Source organism: Peromyscus leucopus, chromosome 5 (assembly GCF_004664715.2).
Source record: "Peromyscus leucopus breed LL Stock chromosome 5, UCI_PerLeu_2.1, whole genome shotgun sequence".
Classification (NCBI taxonomy): domain Eukaryota; kingdom Metazoa; phylum Chordata; class Mammalia; order Rodentia; family Cricetidae; genus Peromyscus; species Peromyscus leucopus.
In genome coordinates this window covers 100,589,935-100,613,014 of record NC_051067.1, presented here as the reverse complement: position 1 = coordinate 100,613,014, position 23,080 = coordinate 100,589,935, and the positions used below count along the sequence as shown (strand labels likewise).

Here is a 23,080-nt window from a genome sequence, read left to right as displayed (position 1 = left end):
GTGTTCCTTTGTCATCACATTTCTCTATTATTAAAAAAATGAGACACACTATAAGAGAAACTAAAGAGAAAGAAAAATGAATACATGCAAATAAATACATAACTCAACAACAGTAAACATATCTTTCAATAAATACCATGCTAAAATTACTTTTCTCATCTTTTCTTGACATCTTAATATGAAAAAATAAGTTATTACTTTGAAAATTTTATGTTCTCTTAATATAGTCAAATAGAGTGTGAATGTTACTTCCACATATGTTTCAGTAGCAGCCTATGCATTTTGTTGTTGAATATTTACCTATACATACATACATTTGTACATAAATACATACATAAATACATATTTATATTGATGTATCATAATACTTTCTAAATCTCTAGTACTTGTTCCTTGACCAACTGGATATTGAGCTCTGTACTACTTAACTTCCAAGTATTTAACTTTTCAAACCTTAATTACTTTATTTCAATAATTGCTAATTTCTTATATTGAGACCATACTTTGGAGTGGTTACAAAATTTTGCTGTATCATTTCTGCATTTCACATTCACTTTGTGTCTTATATAATTTGTAATGCTGAATGTTTCCAGTGCACTTGAGTAAAATATTTATTCTTCAGTTGTTAAGTGGAATGCTCTGTGGGCTTCTGGTGTGAAAGGTTTGACATTTTATCATCACTCAAGTTTATTATACCATTGAAAGTGTGATATTGGAGTATTCTGCTATATTTTTGCATTTTGTATGTGATATATTCAACAACACCTTAAATGCATATTGTTTGGTATAATTACTTCAAAACAGTTAAGATATAAAAGCATAAATTATGTACTTATACTGTCTTTTTAAATTACATGATAATCTTCACTGATATTCTTTATTTTTAACATGCATTTGAATTACCATTTGCAATTTTTGCTTTTAGGATGTAGAACACTTCCTTTAGTAAATACTGGTAACAAATTCAGTTATTTTGATATGTGATAATAACTCAACCTCTCTCTGTGTCTATCAGTCTCTCTCTCTTTCTCTCTTTCTCTCTCTCTCTCTCTCTCTCTCTCTCTCTCTCTCTCTCTCTCTCTCTCTCTCTCTCTCACACACACACACACACACACACACACACCAGAATTTGGATTTAGCTTTACTGGACTACTGGATGTAATTACTGGTTGACAGATCTAATAATTCTTCATTGATTCAAGATTTTCAGATTTTCCAGTGTTTTGACTATAATGTGTTTATTTCTTTATTTGCTTTTGAGTATGCATTTCTTTATTTACTCCTTTTCTTCTGAACCATCTTGTAAGATTTCTAATATCATATCCCTTTATAATTTTCATGAGCATTACCTGGAGCTCCTTCTGCTTCCGTATTGCATCAAATTATCTGACAAAAGTTGTATTTTTAGAACTAAAAGGAAAGTATTTAAGATTGCTGAAAATAAAAGCAATTATCAAAATAGTTACATTTTATTTATATAACAATAGATTATTGACATCATGATTTTACAATATAACTAAATTTATAAACATTTACTTCAGCAATAACATATATATAGTAACAACAATAAAATAAACAAAAGATAGGATGTTACTTAAATTTAATACAGTTTATGCACAGATAATATAATAAGGAATTATATAATAATGTAATAATCATGATTTGATAAAGATTAATAGCCTTAAAATTAACAAGGCTCTCCAAATTATTTTATATTATATAACTTATATTTCAGTTTTCATACAGTTTTTACCAAAGTTATTAAAAGAATTCTCAGGGAGACTGGCAATCTGCATCTATATTTTTCAGAGAACAGCAAATAGACAATAATAGCACTGTTTCAGACAGAAGCACATGGTAGAAGAGAAAGTTCTGAGACACCTCAAGGCTGAGTATGATACTTTCATGGTTAGAAAGGATGTCAGCAAAGCAAGTTGGAAAAAGCTAGGAAGGTTGAAATAAAATAGATATCCCTGAAGTGTTGTGAATCCAGTGTACTTGATTTGTGAGAGACTATTCAGTATCAATGGGCAGAGAAGAATTTACACTATAATTAATTTCAAGGAAATCAATTTCTGTGTGGGAAAAAGTAAATTCTATATGACATTATAAACCAGAAGGGGAACACTACCTAAAGCAACCTTAATTAATTAAAAGTATACATGTGTTTAAATCACTAACCATAAAGGAGAATGATAAGATTAAAGTTAAAATTTTATGAAATAAAAACCCAATGTAAGTTTATAAGAAAAAAATCTAGAAGAACATTTTGATACGTGTACTTTTAAATATTTATTCTGCATATACAGGAAAATTAGCTCTAAGTGCATGAAATTGTTCTTTTATAGTTTAAATATTTTCCACAGTGATGATTTAATTTAGTTAACTAAAAATAAACATTTTATTAGCCTTTTAAGTAAATCAGTAGTGCACACAAACAAAAATAATTTAAAAAAATAGAATGATTTGATGTTGTCTGAGACTGGTGGGTAAGACCCAAGGAGAATGACTCGTGTACTTCCTTTATACAATAATTTCAGAAAGGACAACACAAATGCAGATTCTAGGATTAGTACAGAAATGCAAGTAGGAGTGAATATTAGATTCTCCAATGCTTTACAGAACAACAAGTCATGCTTTTGGTCTGCAACAAGTAGCATTCCTGTGCAATTTCAATGATCACTGTAGACTACTTTAAGGAAAGAATACGTAGCAATGCTTCCTCATGTAAATAATGTCAGCCACAAAACAACAATCACCAAGGGAAAAAGCCTCATTATAATTTTATTAATTTTGTATGATGAAAAACAATTTATATCTTATGTTCTGAACTACAGGACATAAAGCCATCCAACAAATATTCCCTGTGCTAATTAATGGTACTCAGACTTGTCATGCACTTTCTGAAAATACAAAACAACCATGGATTCTTCATCTGCATTGAGATAATGCTGCCCTGCTTTTAGCTGACTGGTATTTCCTTCTAGGTCATGGAAAAACGATTACTAGATCATTTAGTATATTGCTGCTTAACTCTATTAGAAAACCTTTTTTGCCGTGCAAATTGCTATATAATGAGTCACAACCAAAAGAAATTTAGAAAAAAAATTATTAACTCAGAGTGCCTTTTCTGTTGGACTACTTACTAGTAAAGCATTATAGGCCTGCTTATATCTTAAACAAAATAAAATTACATATAATTATGCATCTATTTTGGAGAATGATTTCCATTTTTCTACAAAATTCTAATAGAGGTTATTATATGGTGAGGTTCAACATAATAAAGCCATTTGAATGGAATAGTTGTCCATTCATTTGACTGTTTTAGAAATCAGTAGGATACTGATGACCAGAAATTGGACAGCTTTGGAGTGACAATAATGAACTAACCCAGCATTCTGATGCCCGTGAGTTTGTCAACATTGGAAAATTTCCCAATTGAAATAGTGATTTTGCCCAAATAATATCAGCACAGTACCTAAATATTTTTTTGACCAAAATACTATTGTGAGACTATTGGGGTTCCCATTTTGAATATTGATGTGTCTTTTATTGATTAAAAAGACAGACTAAAATATACATAATGTAACTATCATTCTCCTGAGGATGATGAACAACTAAGTGTTCATTTCTAGGGTGAAATAATAATGACTATAGTGTCAGTATGCGACTAGTCACTTCTCATGGACTTATTTTACTTCAAACTGAAATCACAGTGTTACATATTACTTAAATGCTCACAATTATAGCCAGTGCTAATTCTTGTATATCTAATGCAAAATGGAATTCATGCTTTTACATCCCATTTACTTGCCTATATAACAACTATACATAAAAGACTCTATATAAATTTAATGTTTATGGTCTATCTCCTCCAATTGACAGAAATTTGGATTTTATTATCTCAAGATAAGTGCTTCAGCGCATCCTGACTGCTGTTTAGGTAGCATGGCAGTCAATAAACTTAGCTTTGCATGTCCATATTTCCATCCAGTCTGTCTTTAAGTACAGAATTTCTCAAGTAGACGTTTTCAATATGGTAACGTTCTATCTAACTCACTTCTGTGTTTATATTATAAACATACATACATATCTATGGAAGATGGTATAGCATGTACCTTCTGAAAAACTCCTTGAAGATTGTTTTTATATAGTCTATTTTGCATTACATGGAAATGTAAACTCTTATATTTCCTCAGTGGCTTCCATTTATACATTCATACAGTATGTTTTGCTGTGGATATTTTGGTTCATGTCAGTTGATAACGTTGGAAGAGGTAAGGTAAGAGTAGAAGCTGTAATTAGCCCTTTGTAGCTTAATGTAGCTTAAGGTTCACAGGACCTGTGACCTAGAAAAAAACAGTACTATTTGGGCATATGTTTTCAAATGATGCAAGTAATTGTCATTTTTCCTTTTTTCTAGATAACTCCCTGAGCATTTTGGCAAAGCATAATGGATTCAACCGCCAGAAGCAAGAACTCTACCTATTACCTATAGTGATCAGTGACAGTGGGAACCCACCTCTGAGCAGCACCAGCACCTTGACTATCCGGGTCTGTGGCTGTAGCAATGATGGTGTGGTCCAGTCGTGCAATGTTGAGGCTTATGTCCTTCCCATTGGACTCAGTATGGGCGCCTTAATTGCCATATTAGCATGCATCATTTTGCTGCTAGGTGGGTATCAGCCTTCATAGCCTGACTATAAATAAAGATATCAATCTCTAACCTTAAATGTAGTCAGCATTCTTTAAGGGAAGAAGAGCTCCCAAAGTCAGAAGTTACTATGAGAAGATAAAGTGAGAAAGGGGAGTAAAAACTTTGTCTCGTTTGAGAGGATTTTTCATGGTTATTTGAAACTCATCACCAGTATGGCAATGGAGTTGGGAATGGGTCTCTGTACACTCATCCCAACACCAGTTACACAAATCACAGGTTGTAAATGACTTTAGTACAAGAAGTAGTTCTGTATCCACATTACCACTGAATATAAATGACTCATGGATTGGATCATTGCATCATCAGATCTCAGAATTCAGTGAGATACAAAGAAAACGAGTAAGCAGATAAAAATATGTGCTCCTTAAAACATTTTATTTTGTAGATAATTTTGTTGGTATAAGGTAAAATTACAACAATGAATGGAAATTGAGAGAAAAGTTCTATTACCCTTCCATTAAAAATTCTGAAATATGGTGAAATCATCCCTGTAATTCAGCACTTTGGAGAAAGAGGAGATATTGGGGTTCCATGCCATCCTTGGCTACATGTTAAGACTCTGTGGCCCAAAAGTCTATAATTTGTAGTTTTCTTTCCAAGAAAATATCAAAAGGAGTAATTATGACTTATCTTTATCTTGAAAAATAATTGTCTTAAGGATTGTGTCAGTTCATGATTCACTTAGCTGGTAACTACTTCAGTAATAGTCCTTTCTCTTACCCTGTATTGGGACAACCTTTCTAGACAGAGGATTGCCAATTGCCCTTGAATATAATATTATCTATGTAACAATTTATATCGTATGAAAATACTCTATCATTTAATTGGAGAATAACTTTATTATAATATGTGCTGTGGCCATAGCTCAGTTATTGAGTGCTCAAAAGCATGTAGAATGCCTTGGGTTTCATCACTGCTACCAGCATCAGCACCATCATAAAAAGAATTTTTCAAATACCATACATACTACATCTAAGAAACATAGACAGAAACCAAGGATATTGAATAGTTCACACAATATACTTAATGTGTTAATTATGCTGTGGATGCTATTTTCTATTTTGTAGGGCTCACATTAAGAGCTGACTCCAGATTATATGCATTTTATACCACAACTGAATGTTTATTAAACAAAAGTGATTTGAAGTAATATGTACAAGAGTTTAGTATTTATCATTCAGAGTAGAGTTTAGTCTAATTTTATTTTAAAGATTTTGACAGTCTTGATATCAGCACTGCTGAACACTAAAGCACTAGACTCAAGGCGCAGGGTTGAAAAGAAGTAAATATGTGCTTTTTAAAAATGCTCCTCTCCCCTATCATCTATTCTGCTCTGATTGTGGCAGGATACGCTTGTTAACTGATTATGATTTGCTATTTTTCTTACAGTCATTGTGGTTCTGTTCGTTACACTAAGGCGGCATAAAAATGAGCCATTAATTATCAAAGACGATGAAGATGTTCGGGAAAACATCATTCGCTACGATGACGAAGGAGGCGGGGAGGAGGACACAGAGGCTTTTGACATTGCAACTTTGCAAAACCCAGATGGAATTAATGGATTTTTACCCCGTAAGGATATTAAACCAGATTTGCAGTTTATGCCAAGGCAAGGGCTTGCTCCAGTTCCAAATGGTGTTGATGTCGATGAATTTATAAATGTAAGGCTGCATGAGGCAGATAATGACCCCACGGCCCCACCATATGACTCCATTCAGATTTATGGCTATGAAGGCCGAGGGTCTGTGGCTGGCTCCCTCAGCTCCTTGGAGTCCACCACATCAGACTCAGACCAGAATTTTGACTACCTCAGTGACTGGGGTCCCCGCTTTAAGAGACTGGGCGAACTCTACTCTGTTGGTGAAAGTGACAAAGAAACTTGACAGTGGATTATATAAACAATCTATGGAACTGAGCATTCTGTAATATTCTAGGGTCACTCCCCTTAGAGACAACAAATGTGGCTATTTGTTTTAGAGGCAAGTTTAGCACCAATCATCTATAAACTCAACCACATTTTAATGTTGAACCAAAAAAATAATAAAAATAAAAAGTATATGTTAGGAGGTTATAAATCTTGTGGAGTGTGAATTAAGTATGTGGAGTGTCTAGAAGTCTTTGGATATTTGATGTTTACCTGACTGCCTCAGTCAGAGATTGGGATCCTAGTTAATCATTAGAGAATTGTTTAAGAGGAAAAAAAATTAAAAGGTGCTTTATTAGGAAAAAAAATGGACCTGCAAGAATTCTGCTGCTGATATGTGTCTTCTGCAAGGAGTTTTATGAGTGCAAATGGTTTTTTTCCCCTTCACCAATAAGGATCCCGTCACAAATGATAAAGCAATACTTTGGTCTGCTGTACGTTATGACTTTATGGAGATTGGGGAGGCCTCCTAGATTATATGGTACGGTGACCACATGTTGTACATAAATGTTGGCCCCACTCACCAGAGACTGAATAGCATCTTTAAATATTGTGTCGAGCCTTAAAATATTCACATGTTCGTAATCCATTCCAGGGTGGGGAATGCCAACTCAAAGGTGGGAGGAGAGAAATGCCATTCAAACAGGCTGTGTCTAGAAGCAGGATTCCTGGTTCCCTCCACTTCATCTTCTTCCACAAGGACACAGAGATAAACTGTATTCCAGAGTGGACCACATCAGAGACAGATGGTTTTATTGCTAGCGTGTGAATTTATTTGTTTAATCCTCAAAATAAATATTTTATTGATGTCCAATAATGCTTTTATTTATTAAGGTTGGTAATCTATAGATTAAGGGATTATATGGGGGAAAATTAAATTATATCCATTAATAATCCTTTAGATTGTTTTATATTAATATCTATACAATGAATGTTTAATACATGTACATTTTGATGAGCTAAGTATGGCAGGCAATATTATCAAGGGGAGAGGTAATAGTCTCTTTAGAGTAGAAAGTGTTTTGTGACTGGTAATGACAGGAACAGCATTTCCCAGAGAAACTTTTGGACTGTTTTCTATTTTCTTCATAATCCTAGTATTTGGTGTTTTTACTACAAGCACAAACATCTGAAAGTATATTGATTCCTGTGAATATTTAAACTCTAGACTTTTAGATATTTACATAATGCCCCACCCAATAAAAATGCTTCAAGTTGTCCTCCCCCAACTAATTTAAAGCAGGAAATGATTTGTACATAATTTTACTGCTTATGATTTTTATACTTCTGTCCCTGGTCATAGTGATGCGCAGAACGTGTTAGATTACAAAAAACAGAGCAACACTAGGAGATGTGAGCATATTTAATTTGTAATGCAAACCTGCCATGTAGAAGTAGAAAATGTATGATAAAACTCAAGTATTACATGCAGATCATTTTACTTTTCTACTTTGCTTTAATGCAATATTGTTTATTTACTCCATGTGTTGTATTCAGAGAAACTCCTGTATCGTTTCCTACTTTGTGAAATATATTTTTATAAATACCTTTGTTGTCATCATTTTGTCCAGCTACATGAAGATTTCTTGGCAGAACAATTGACTTTAACTGACATTCCAAACTGTGCAATCAAATCATACTGTGGGGCACTTTTAGTTTTAAGAGTCTTTATTATAATAAAGAACCAGAGAAGAGGAATGGATTGCTATTGATCCCATATCAAGAAAACAACAGAGACATAAAAATAAATGCCATAACTAAAAGGCCGTCTAGTATGTCTTTGGGGCCCCTGGAGGCAGAAGGTGGAGTGGAGTTAGCAGGAAAGGATAAAAGAACAAGAAGGCAATTGTGCATAGGAAAAGCCTACATTTTGGAGATTACAGTCCAACATGTGAAGAAATGAAGGAATTAGAGAACAGGATTTGGAGAAAGAACCTAGACTACATTGCAGATATGAAAATCATTCTTTTCTAGATCCTTAGAGGATCCAATATAACAAGATAGGTAGGCTATTGTCACCTGCTACCTCAGACTAGGCCTAGCTTGGGCTATCTAAGGAAGGCATGGGTTTGGCTTAGAGATGGGGGACATTTTCTGGAAGCTGTCTCCATCATGACAGACACAAAGTGACTAAGTATTCAATTAAAATTTAATAAGTGTCCAGTAGCTTACCACCTCCTTCTTATTCCCTATTACCTGAACATAATCTTTTATACTTACCTGAGTGGCTACTGAACACTTTTCATGAAGTCAGAGTCTACAGTGACTTTTCTATATAGCAGGTTAGCAAGAGTCATAAAATATGTTGATATCAGTTATAGTAACAATAAAATTCCAAATCCTAACTCTCTTTCATATTATAAACTAAAGTGGAATTACTTTTTATTTTTCCCTTTCACTTCAAACTCATCTCTCTTTACTTTGTAGGAAACTGCTGTACAGAGACATATTTAACTGACATATCACAGTATTCTTTTATAGGAATATAAAAATCACCATCCTCAGTATTGTCAATCATGAGGAATATTCATATGATAGTGCATATGATAGAAGACAATGTAGGCTGAACCAGTTTTCCCAATCTTCCTTTAAATTTTACTTTGCCCAGGAAGACATCATGGAAACATGAACTCCATATTAACACTTCTTTCCACTACCTTCTAAGCATTTTGTGCATTGAAGTCAATATAAAGTTTTGATATGCTGGAAAAAGTGGTGCTGTGTATGGTTATGTGTGAATAATATGGTTTTGGTATGTGAAATACACTTTTAGAGTATTCTGAATTTAAATTAAACCCCCAAATCCACACACATACAAGTAAGCTGTAACATTTACTTTAGCAACACACTTGCTAGAATTCCCACATTCAAAATAGGAAAACAGAGATCCAAAGTGTTTTATTAAAATTTAAGGCTTCCTTCCTCAACTTCTCAAGCAATACATTTTAACTTTATTATCATTTTATATTAACAAAATCATTTTGTGCTAACAATACTGACACATCAAATGAATCTCCACACACATATGGCTATTTTTCAACTAAAATAGTGCTTCATTCGACACTCATTTTATTGTGTCTGTGGTCTTTGTGTGTCCCAAGCACCAGCCCCTTTTAATCATTGCCCAAGAATTCTGTGTCAAATGATATGTGAAACAAAGCTAGTCTCCCTTTGCTTACTTCACTGCAAGGATCTCTGTCAAACTGAGTTTCCTCACATGACTGGAGGCCACATGGAATCAACCCTTGCCTCTAGTTTCCACGTGATTTGGTAGAACACTTTTTTTTTTTCATCTCTACACAAACATATTACCAAATATTAACAAAGCATTCCTTATAAAATTCTCACTATGAGTGCAGTCAATACAATTTAAAATGGTTTATGATAATACAGCTGAAGTATTCTATAAATTATATTCATGTGTTACCATTCCCACACCAAATTGTGCTGTCCATGATACAAACTTTACAGTAAAAATGTTTTGTACCCCAAAAAGGGAGGAAATAAGTATATGTGTGTATATAACATGAAAGGAAACTTGGATTCATCAGTATCCCCAGTGAAGCAAGAATCCAAGTAAAGAGACAAATGTGTCTTTTGAGAGTTTGCTTAATCATATGCTTAAAGTAAGACAAGTCTCTGCATGAGACTTAGAAATCTCCTAGGAGCAGCCGACTCCACACTGAGACTCCACAGAGAGCTGGGCTATCTGTATTTTAGAGAAGGAAAGCGGGTGCTGAGAGCTAAGTAGCCAATTACTTTTTATAGCCACATAAGGACTGGAGGCAAGTAGTCCTTTGCAACATGTTGTATTATGCGATCGTTGGCTTTGCAGGGAATCTCACGAATGTATAACCTTCTGATTGCCTTTTTGATTGAAAGTTCCATCTGAGATCAAGGCACTGCAACCAGTAATAAGATTTCAAAAAATCCCATCACTGGCACTGTTGGAAAGGTTGAGCGTGCCTGAAATCCCATCACTGTCAGTCAAAGAGATAAGGTAACAGTGGGCATCACTATAAAAGCTGCATGAATGCACAATTTAAACATGAACATCAACACAAAAAACCATGCTCACACATTCGTATGAATGTCCATATAGATACATCTATACCCATAGATATGCATGTACACAAATCCACACACACACACACACACACACACACACACACACACACACACACACACAAACACACACTTGACATAAATTACTTCGGAGAATTTATACTAATGTGTTCTCATTTCAATAATAGTATGTTTCCATTTCACAGTCTCACAGACTACAAAAAAAAAACTTGAAATGATGGTTCTTTGTTTTTCTGACTCTAACCTTGAAGTTGAAAGAAATCTGTCTTGGGGTAAAAGGTTTTAAATGTGAATTTTGTTTATGAACATAATAATAACTCATAAAGCCTGGGATTAGGATTAAATGCATCTCACTGAGAAGCTGGATTTGGATGCTTTTGTATCATTGTATTTTTGTGAAGATAATAATTGTAGAATATATTTTGTAGGAAATAATTTTCTCTATGTTTACGTTTCTTTGATTCCAACACAGTTTTCTTTGCTAAACAAAGTCCTTTGCATTGTTGCTCAGATGGCCAAAAAAAAATGAATAAACTGTTTACTATCATTTCTGTTCTTGTTTATGATAATTATGATGTTTTCATTGTCCATTATTAAAGGAGATATTTATTTTGAGCATTTTCTGTGTATTTGACACACAATTATTGATCAGAGTATATCCTTAACATTTACAGTATCCCAGTACTATTATTTTGGATGACTTCCAAAAATACTGAATGCGTGCAATTAAAAATCCTACTGCTTCTACAAGAAATTTGTCTACTACATTTACTGAACATGTATCAGATCTGGAATTAGGCTACATAGGAATTACAGAAAAGTTAAATGTGATGGTATCTTTGAATGTCCTTCCCCATGTATAAATTGAAACTAATAGAGCACTTCTTAACTAATCACTGGGACATTCTTTGTCTGTGGTTAAACAGCATTTAAACCTGGCCTGGCACAAGGCTCTCACAACAGAGTTGTTAACTTCCCTTAAATAGTCCTTGCTCTAAGTGTTTTAAGAGCCTTCAAATGGTAAGAAATAAAAAGTAAGTTACCTATTTCTCTATTCAAGGAAAAAACACAAAATTCAAAGCAAGAACACTTCATGAGATCTTTGCTTTCAAAGATGAAATTTTAGCAATGAGTATAAAGAAGCCATGTATTTTCCGTAATCTCAGAGGATAAATTATAAAAAGCACATATAAGTATCAATGATACATTTGAAAGCTCAAGGAAGAATCAAAATGTACAGAGAATGCCCTGAGGGTGGCTAAATTATACCATGTGCTGTGAGCAACATAAAAAAAAAAGACTTTTAGGAATTTATTAAGGGGTTTGCCAACACTAATTTACAGATAAGTACAGGAGACAGAAGCTGAAATCTAGTCTTTTGAGTCATTTCTGGGATTGTGACATTGAGAGTGCTTAGCTTGGATGCTCTTCTTTTAATGATGACAGCTCGAAAGGAGGGTACTTCCTGGTGGCATGAGTGCCTGTGGGACTCTCCTTTCAACCTGAGTGATCTGACACAAGCTGACTCACACCTTGAATACAGGTCTAACCTTACTTGGCTATACAAATAGATAATGGATTTCTCTATTGTTATTCACAGATGATAGAAGAGGCTTGCTAAGAGGAATACCAGAGAATGTTGCCTGAAGAAAAGGACTATGGACAACAGTGACTTCAGTGAACCAAGAGGCCAGAACTTCAAAAGGAAAAGAGAGGTTGCTAAAGGCACATGTTAGTTCTTTCAGATCTCCTCTGTTTATTCAAAGATCTCCAGGGCTACATGCATATGAGTAATATTTTAACAATTACTGTCTAAGGTTGAACTCAGCAATTATGAATCATTGACCGGGACAACTCTGTTTCTATTATGCTTTCCCTTGAATGTGAGTCTCTCTGATACTTTAAAAAAAAGGTTTTCTGTAATAGACATCTAAAGTTTGAGAGCTATAAGTTGTTTGTCAGGTTTGACTGTCAGATATGTAGCTAGATGATCTAAGTTCACTGTTAGTACTATCAATAATGATTGTTCAAATAAACTTTTAAATTTTCTTCCTAACAAAAGATGTCTTTTCTACAAAACCTGTTCTTGATACAGTGTCTGTGACAGGAAAACCATGTATGCTTAACATATTTCTTTTGCTACTCAAAGAAATGACATATATTGGATAAATTAGTATAGAAGCCAATACATGATGAAACATTAGACTTGTCTTTACTGTTGGAAGGCTAGGAGTATTCCAAAAAAAAAAGATAAAGAATAGCACAGCCTGCCAATTTAGGCACAATGCATTGCCTGAGGCTGTGCTGAAATGAGTCTTAGACAAAAATATTGCATATCATTGAATAGGGCCAGGTTCAGGGGACCTGAAAATTAATGTTGAGTCAGCAGATTTTCTCAATATACTTTTCGACATGCAAAATCTCCATGTGACAAATTTCTAGGTCCTTACTTAGAGAACAGAATATGCTAAAATGATATTCCAATGTTCTAGATGATTATAATAAGTATATTCTTGAAAACCTGGTGGCATGGAAAAGGGAAAATACATAAAATAAGAATAGGAACAAATAAGAATACATAAGAATTTGAATATTTGAAGTAGATTTCTTTGGGAAATTTTTGAGCTGCCATATTTTGTAAAAGCAAAGCATAGAAATCAGGAGATAGTGATGCTATAATTTCTCTCTTATATGAAAACAATGACAGATGTAGTAAATGAAGATGAGGTAAATACATTATCACGGATGAGGAGAAAGAGTCACAAGTTGTGAAGAGCTGAGCAGAGATGTCATTTCTCACCAGGATGAGCTACTCTGGTTCACTTTATGTGAAAGATTTGAAGGGCAATGACATGTTCTGACCCTAAGATTTGTAGGGCTTTTTGATAGCACCAGGAATTAAACCCAGAGCATCATGGCAGTAACACATGCACTCTGGTACCAAACTGTAAACCCAGCCTTGGCTTGTAGTTTTAAAAATATCACTGAGCTTCCTGTATGAAAATAAGATTGTAAGACACCAGAATGATAGTAGCACACTCAAATAGGGTTGTTCTACACCAAAAAACAATATTGGCTTTGACTACTACAGTGCTAATAAATTTATAGGAGTGGGAGTCAGATATTAAATTGGTAGTCATGGTGTATGCACTTGATGAACAAAATAAAAAAAGGAGAGATTTTTGTTTTCAAATATCAAATTTTCAGATCTGAAAACATACATAAAAGTAACATTAATCACACAGACTAAACAGGTTGAATAAGCTGTACATTATATACACATATGTATGTGTGTGTGTGTATGTATCTATGTATGTATGTATGCATGTATGTATGTATGTATGTATGTATGTATGTATATACACTCATACATATATACACTACATCAGTGGCAATCTGGATAGAAAGTCTTGCACAGAAAAGAATGAGAAATTTTTATATAAAACACTATTTTAAGAAAATGCACCTAAATTATTGTAACTTCATTTCAGTGCAAGCCATCCATTCTGTGAGTACAACCATTTATATATTAGATAACATTATTAGTTGATTGATTCACTGATTGCTGTGATCATTAAGCCCAGGGCCTCAATCCTATTATGCCAGTGCTTCAATACTGAGCTGTACCCTCAGCTCTTTTCTTTTTAATCTCCAGACATGGTCTCAATAACTTGCTTACTAGTCCCTAACTTACTCTGTAGTCCAGACAATCCTTTAATTTTAATCCTCTTAACTATTCTACCAAGTTTGCCTATTCTACCAGGTTTGACTATATGCCTGCTATAATATAGTTCATCCTAGTAATATAATCTTGCATAATATTTAATTAGCAGAGACAAAAAAAATCTTGTTAACACATTCCTAGATATATTTTTTGAATGTCTGATAAAGCTTATGACCCTAAACATTTTTTAAAAACCATTAGAAAATTATGCAAGAAGTCTAGGAAATTTAATCCATTTTCTTTTAAAATTATATATATATATATATATATATATATATATAATATGAGATATATATGTACATTTTTGAGGTTATAGTATAATTATGTTCCCTTCCCTCTCCATTCTCTGAACACTTCCATTTAGCATTCTTTACTCTCTTTCAAATGTATGGCTTAATTTTTGCTAATTATCTTTTTTTTTTTTTTTTTTTTTTCGAGACAGGGTTTCTCTGTGTAGCTTTGCGCCTTTCCTGGAGCTCACTTGGTAGCCCAGGCTGGCCTTGAACTCACAGAGATCTGCCTGGCTCTGCCTCCCGAGTGCTGGGATTAAAGGCGTGTGCCACCAACGCCCAGCGCTAATTATCTTAAAAATAGTTATATACCCAACTCCTGTAGCAAATAAAATAATAGAGAATTGTAGAGCACATTCCCTTAGGATGGTAAGACAAGAAATGGTCAAAATAGTAGTTGAATCCCTAACTAGTACCATTGGGCAGTGAAACATGAAGCTTTGTAGACATACAGAAAATACTGGGTGTGGTTATTTGTTTTTGCTCTTTTGGGGGCCACCATTCATCCCCCAAATAAATCACACACAGAGGTGTATTCTTACTTATAAATGCTCGGCCTTAGCTTGACTTGTTGCTAGTCAGCTTTTCTTAAATTATACCATTTACCTTTTGCCTCTGGGCTTTTCTCATTCTCTTATTTCTATAAATCTTATTTCTACTCTTAGCCCATGGCTGGCTGTATAGCTGGGTGGCTGGCCCCTATTGCCATCCTCCCCTTATCTGGCTACTTCTCCTTTTTTCTTCTAGATTTCGCCTGCCTACAAACCCTGCCTATCCTTTCTGCTGCCTCACTATTGGCTATTCAGTTCTTTTTTTTTTAGAGCATCAGGTGTTTTAGACAGGCACAGTAACACAGCTTCACAGAGTTAAATAAATGCAACATAAACAAAAGGAACACACCTTAAAATAATATTCTATAAGATGTGATGGCTAATCATGGTGTTCAATTTGATACATTTGAGAAGTAGAATCCTCAACTCAATCCATCAGATTGACTTTTTGTATTTGGGACATTTATTGATGGCAAATTGATGAAGAAATACCCGTCCTACAGTGGGTGGTAACATCCCTATGTAGGTAGACTTGAGCTGTACAAAAACAAAAACACAAAAGAGTTGCTGGTAATGAGAATGTCAGCAAGGCAGTGATTACTGTTCCTCCCTGGATCCTGTCCCATTAGTGATTGATCATGACCTGGAAGTGCATAATGAAATAAATCCATTCCTCTCCAAGTTTCTCTTGTTCATGGTATTTATTATAGCAACAGAGAAGCAAACTGCAATGCCCAACAAGCAACACAAATGAAGCAATAAAAGATCTACAGAATTATTGTTGCAGGTTGTAAAGCCAATGTCAGTACATGAGTTAAAATTAACTCTATTTGAGTTACACTGTGCAAATGTAAAAAGTTTAGCATTTATTTTGAGTCCATAAGACAGGTGTAAAACTGTGAGTACAATCAACTGTTGATGAAAATAATGAATGGTTCTTCACTCTTTCTCTTATCACATAGCAATGATAATATGGGTTCATGAGTGAAAATAATCTTTATTATTTACTATGCTTGATTTTTTATGAGACATATAGACATACTCACTGTGTTCTTACAGAAAGAATTGTTATTAATTATATAAATTTAATATTACATAGCAATAAGTTAACATTGCATTGAAACAAACATTCATCCACTTTGAATTATCCTAAGTGAAAAAATTTTAAAAAAGGAATTATAATTATTAACATTGAAATTTTAATAAAATCATAATAAAAATTGATAAGACATTTTATACTATACATATAGTGTTATACCAATATATTTTAATAATGTCATTTCTTTAGCAAATTAAATTATTACTAAATAATTAAACAATTAGATATAATAACAAAAATATAAGCAAACATCTCATTCTTAGGGGGTCCATGACTCAGAACACTTATTTTTGCTTCCTAACAATAGTAGATTTGTCAATTATTTGCCTTGAAGTTCATAAATGAACACATGACAAAAATTGGATACCACATTCCTTGGACACAAGTTTGGTGGAGAAGAAGAAACATAGAATAAATGTGTGTGGTCTATGGTTTGTATTATCTACTCTTTGGGACATTCCCTTAATGTTCATGTTGGAAGGATGGAATGCTAGCCTTTTGCAGTCAGTCGCTCTCATGCTAAGTGTAACACTCTTTTTACAATTGTGTTTGGAAATCTCCTGTCTTTGATAAAGGCTGAGCACAATTGTGCCAGCCTTCCATTTTGATGATTGTTTTATTAATCACACTCTAAGTGATGGGCCTCCTCTTGACTATGCTGACAGTGTAAGAGGATGACATGCAGTCAGTAGGTTTCTCACTTCCAAACCAAATAAATATATTTGTGGGACAGTGGGACACTATCATAATTAATTAATCTAAAGAACCTGGACTATGTTGAAAGACCCCACTAGACTATGGAGTTGTGCTGAGCAGAAGAATAGAACCCTTTAAGATTTAAACAAGTACACTTAGTCAAAGGTTTTGGTTTTCCAATATATATTTCTCAAAATGCAGACTGTCCCAGGCTCACTTAGAGGTAGCAATCCACATCAAAATATTAAAAATTCTTAAAAATCATATTGTAATACATATACTATGAATTTGGATTCTTCCAGGATTCCTTATATTTTACATGTAATAACCAGCTTCAACTTCTTAGGTGGGAGCATTTTGTGTAACAAAATTTAAGTGCCAATAACTGTTAGGTCAGAAGACTGACAATTTTTTTAAAGAAATGGATGAACATGATAAATCAAATTTACTTTCCTCTTCATAAAGGGATCATAGGAAGATATTGACATACATTTATTTAACTTTAATATCTACTATGGTGATATATTGTGTCCCCCAAATATTGTGCACACTAATCAAGCTTATCTGAGGATCAGAGGAAAAGGCCAGCCACTATATTAAACATAGAAGTCAGGTAATGGTAGCACATGCCTTTAATCCTATCATTCAAGAGGCAGAGATCTACCTGGATCTCTATGAATTCAAGGCCACACTAGGGAACAGAGCCAGGCATTGTGACACATGCCTTTAATCCCAGCACTAACCATAGAAGTCTGGAGGTCTGTACAGACAGACAGGAAGTGATGTAGCTGGGCAGAGAGAGGAAGTGAGATGCAGAATAATACGTCATATAGGCATGGGTATACAGGAAGTAGGTCTCTTTGGAGGCTGACGGCTGTTAAGGTGAGGTTGGCTGTGGCTTGTCCTATTCCTCTGATCTCTTGGTTTTAACCCCAATGTCTAGCTCTGTTTTTTTTTTTTTTTTTTTTTTTTTTTTTTTTTTTTTTTAACAAGACCATTTAGCAATTTGGCTTACATTCAACTTTGTTTATATTTCTGATAAGTAGGAGTAACTGTGAAATAAGTCACAAATTTGACTTACACAATAATAATTGGAGAGAGATGTACAAGCCATGTTGATAATAAACCAGACACTGTCATAAGGCATTGATGAATATGGAGAGGTGTCAGATGACAAAACCATGTTGTGTGTACATACATAGAAATCACATATATTAAGCTCTGGGAGGTATGTAACAGTTCTAGTAAAACTGACACACAACACAGACTGCCTTGTTTATAAATAAAGGACTAGCCATAAAAGGGTCATACGATGGAAGAGAAGATTTGAAGCAGTTCAAAAATCTGGATTTTTAAATATTTTCAAAGGGCTCTGACACACACCCACAAAGGTAGATAATTTTCAAATTGAGTAAAGAAAATGCCACAATAATTATTTCCCTATAAGAAGAACTGACTGTTTGTAATGTAACACTTTATCCAGCACATCAGAGCATGCATAAGAATGCAAGCATTTTGTAGATTGTTCTTGACAGTATGATGCTGAACTAGGAACCTTCAGGCAGTCATTGTCAATTTTATCATGTTTTATGTATGTGTGTGTTTGGCTGCAATTTGCACTTCATTTCCTTGTATTATCTACTCCACGGGACATTCCCTTCATGTTCATGTTAGAAGGATGGAATGCTAGCCTTTTGCAGTCAATCACTCCCATGCTAAGAGTAACACTGTTTCTACAGTTGTGCTTGGAAATCTCCTGTCCTTGATACAGGCTGAGCACAATTGTGTCAGCCTTCCATTTTGATGATAGTTTTGTTCATCATACTCTAAAGTGATTGCCCTCCTCTTGCCTATGCTGACAGTGTGGGAGGATGACATGCAGTCAGCAAGTTTCTCATTTACAAATTACAACCAAATAAATATATTTGTGGGACCGTGATAAAGAAATCTTTGAGATTGTTTTGTGACTGAAGTTAATTATATTATTTTAGACAGAAATACATAAATAGATGACTGAATTAATTCCTCAACCAGCACTAAAATCAAACCTTGTAAATTCCTGTAATAAATTAAAGGGAAAATAGCACAAACTACACAAAGTTGCAAGATCCAGATTGTGGGTTCTAACTGCCTTCTTCCTTGTTACCATAAATGTTTACAAAGTGGCTGTGATCACTTTGTAAGTACTTATTGACAACTTTCTCCATTCTCAATGTTCATATTTGGAATCTCTTCCAGATCCACTTTTTCTGAGTATGTACTTGTTGTCTGGTGGATTTGTTCATAGTTCAATGTTCTCTGACATTATGCTTTGATAGTAGATTCCCATTTGATTTGTTTTTCCATTTCAAGGTTGGACATTCCAGAGTTTCAAAGGAAATCATTGACTACTTCCACTATAACTCCATAGATATAGAAATGCATATACCCTTTGGGTTCTAAACATTTAGTGTCCGTGTAATTGACATGTTTTAAGTTTCAGTTTCTGCTGACTGGCTTTCTAAATTGTTTAACTGAGTTAAAGAAAGATACAGGGATATATGACAATAAAATACTGAGAAGAAAGACATGATATCTCAAATAAGGAAAACAGGATAGCTGAAGGAGCATGTAACTTCAAGGGTAAGTATAAGTTTAGGTATACCAAATGTAACACCAGAGAAAAAAGTTCACATTTTCTTAGTCCTAATTAGACAAAGAGCATAAACAATTGCTGGATACTGGAAAGAAAGCTAAAGACTTGTTTTTAGTACAAAATATAGGGGTATGGTAAAGAAAGGGGACTTTGTGCACTCCCTTTAACCATCCAAGGACAGCATATGCATTAGAGTTTCTACTGCCATGATGAGACACCATGACATGGCAACTCTTTATAAAGAAAATCATTTAATTGGGATGGCTGCTTACAGTTCAGATATTTAGTCCATTATCATCATGGTGGGAAGCAGGGCAGCATGCAGGCAGACGTAGTGCTAGAGGATCTGAGAGTTCTTACATATTGACTCACAGGCAACAGAAAGTGCTCTGAGACACTAGGCATGACTTGAGCATTATGAAACTGCACAGCCTGCCTCCACAGTGACACCCTTCCTTCAACAAGGCCATACCTATGCCAACAAAACCACATTTCCTAATAATGCTACTCCCTATGAGCTAATGGGGGCCAATTGCATTCAAACTACCACTGCATTACTATTTTAAAAAGAACTATTCAGTACCAAAGGAATTACAGCAAACTGATACACTGTGTCTAGGAACTATGGGGTAGTATTCCTATATATTTTCATGGATGCCAACAAATACAGACTATTAAAATAACTACATAGATTGAGAAAACAATACTAAAAACATGAAATAATTATATAAAACTCATGTTCTCCCCTAATTGGAAAGTTCAAAACTATAGCCTATGGATGAATTGTAGTCAGTTAAAATTGCTAGAGTGAGTGAAAAATATGTGGCACATATTCCTTTATTAATTAATTAATTAATTAATTAATTAATTAATTTTTCACCCTGACTGTGGTTTCCCTTCATTTCTGTCCTTCCAGTCCCCCTCCTTTTTCCCCTCTGCAACCCCCTTCTACACTTCCTCCTTTTCTATTCAAAAAAGAGCAAGCTTCCTATGAATGTAGACCAAGCATGATAATATAAAGTCGTAGTAAGACTAAGCACCTCTTCTTATGTTACGGCTGGGCAAGGCGACTTAGTATTAGGAACACGCTCCCAAAAGCCAGAATTCTTATTCATTATTGTTTTTGTAAGATGCCAAGACTATCTTCATCATGTCATTGATTTATAAAATTTCATTTCTAAACAGTATTGAAATATCCTCTGGGATTCACAGATTTCTTAATTGCTTTTTGTACACATTCAGGAAAGCCAGGCTTTAATCCATTATCTGTGAACAAGTTGGGAAGTCATAGCATTTTTTAGTCTGGCTTTTATTATACACACAAGATTTCTTTATATGAAAAACAATTTCTAATGGTATTCAGCTTACCTTTTATCCTGAACAGATATTTAGTGGAAGTCTTCTTTATAACTCTAAAATTCAACCTAAAATCATTTGGTAATGATTCAATGTCTCTTCCATTCACAACACGGGTCATAACTGACTGTGACCTCATGCTTATCTGTGAATCTCTGCTTCTATTTAACTATCGGGAAGAAATGGGCTTTTCTCAACACACCTGGAAAGAAGAAATAGGCGTGTGTCTCAGTCAATGATACTAGGAGATAACAGACTATTAACTTCTCATTCATGGGAGGAAATTTCAGCAGACAGGCATGGAAAATTGTTTTCTTCCTTGCCACCTGGTGCTAAAATCCTTTATATACCTGCCTACCACAAAAAGTCCAAAAAGGAAAAATCTCAGTCTTTCAACATACACCTGGTATATATTTACTCTGTCACTGTGTATTTGGTCCTCCCATCTGCTAGAGATTATATTGAGTTCTGGGTGTGCAGTGGAAATGAAAATGGCATATCCTTTGCCTTCACAGATTTAACAGAGTTGTGGATGCCAACAGTAGTCTAAATAAGCCTGCAAAAGATCACCTCGAACTGCTTATTGAGGATGTGTCTTATGGGTGTCAGAATGGAAGGCAACATGAATGTGTTTTCCCAAGGTCCTCAGCCAAGGAGGATCCAAGTGAAGGCTGAGACCTAACCTTACTACTGGTCTCCTGAGTCAGAGCCTAGAGCTGCTCTTTATTAGTTCACACACATAGGGTGGATCTTTTTAAACCATCACCTACAGGAAGAATTATTCTGAAATCACATGCAGACAATATAATAAGATGAGAGTCCTGAAGTGCTAAGAAGAAATATTTTGAAGATTTTTAAGAGGAGATAATAAGGGAGGCTTACTTCATTAACTAGGAAATTCTGAGTAACAAAAATGTGATTTAAACTAACATTTAAAGGACAGGAAAAAGTTAGGCAGGTCAATACAGAAACAAGAACAAGGCCATATCATGCGGTAGTATAACTCAAAGAGGAAAATAGCTCAAGTAATTTGAAAGCCGAATAGAAGAGGGCTGAGGATAGCTTAGAGTTGGAACAGGACAATTTAATATGAAATAAAGTAGAGAGATGGGTAGTGGATCAGACACATTAGATCAATGAGATTAACATTCACTTTAATTACTGATTAACTGGGAAGTCACCTCTGGTTACTTTCAGTGTTGATATTGAAGGGATGAATAAAAAAAAAAAAAAAACAAGACTACAAACAAAAAAACAAGGAGGCTTTATCCTGAAAGTAATATTCCATTTATTGGTAGTTTATTCATGATAGTCAATAAGTGGAAGGACATAGTGAGTAAGAGGATAAAATATATCCAGCTACTGTGCTGATAACGTGTACAAACCAAAGAAAAGGGAGGAAAGCAGAAAGAGATTGAATATAGAAGGCTAGAAGGAAGCTCAGTAGTAGGAAAGTTGACAAGGTAGTCTTCTTGGTAAAATGAGCAGAGACTTTTAATGGTATATATATATATATACCTATTGGTATATATATGGTAATGTAAACTGGATTGAACTGTATAATTGAGATCGATACACACACACACACACACACACACACATATATATATATATACATATATATATATATATATATATACCTACTGAATTTATCTTCTGTGGGTGACAATAGAGGAATGTAAACTGGATTGAACTGAGAACAATGAACAAAACCAGCTTAGTGATAGAGTGGGACCTCAAGAAAAGGAGATGGAAATTATCAGAGGTAAATAAATTCCTTACTAGAACTAATTGTGAGTGTTTATAGTAGAACACTTTTTATGTTTGTTTGTGTAATAGTTAGAGATGTTGAATTGTGTCTAGGGGTAAATCCAGTCAGTAAGGGAAGAGACCTCAGTGCCTAGGAAAAGCAGTGACAATGAACAGCAGGATCAGTCTGGTGAAGTCGGAGGCATGGAGAGAGGATGCAGGCCAGAGAAAGTATAAAGACATTGATCAACGG

At 34.4% G+C, this 23,080-nt stretch overlaps 1 protein-coding gene across 3 annotated transcripts in view; it reads left to right on the top strand.

The window, feature by feature from the left end:
• Positions 1–14,660, top strand: part of Cdh8 (cadherin 8) — a 368,270-nt gene extending 353,610 nt beyond the window's left edge. Inside the window, exons 11-13 of one of the 3 annotated variants that reach the window (XM_028890179.2) lie at positions 4,424–4,675; positions 6,107–6,289; positions 12,328–14,660. In XM_028890179.2, the coding sequence (XP_028746012.1) occupies positions 4,424–4,675; positions 6,107–6,289; positions 12,328–12,374 (482 nt within the window). In that variant the 3' untranslated portion in view covers positions 12,375–14,660. Of the gene's footprint in view, positions 1–4,423; positions 4,676–6,106; positions 10,936–12,327 lie in introns of those variants that run through there. The other 2 variants (XM_028890178.2, XM_028890177.2) reach the window with 2 other exon arrangements.
• Positions 14,661–23,080: the final 8,420 nt, after the last annotated feature.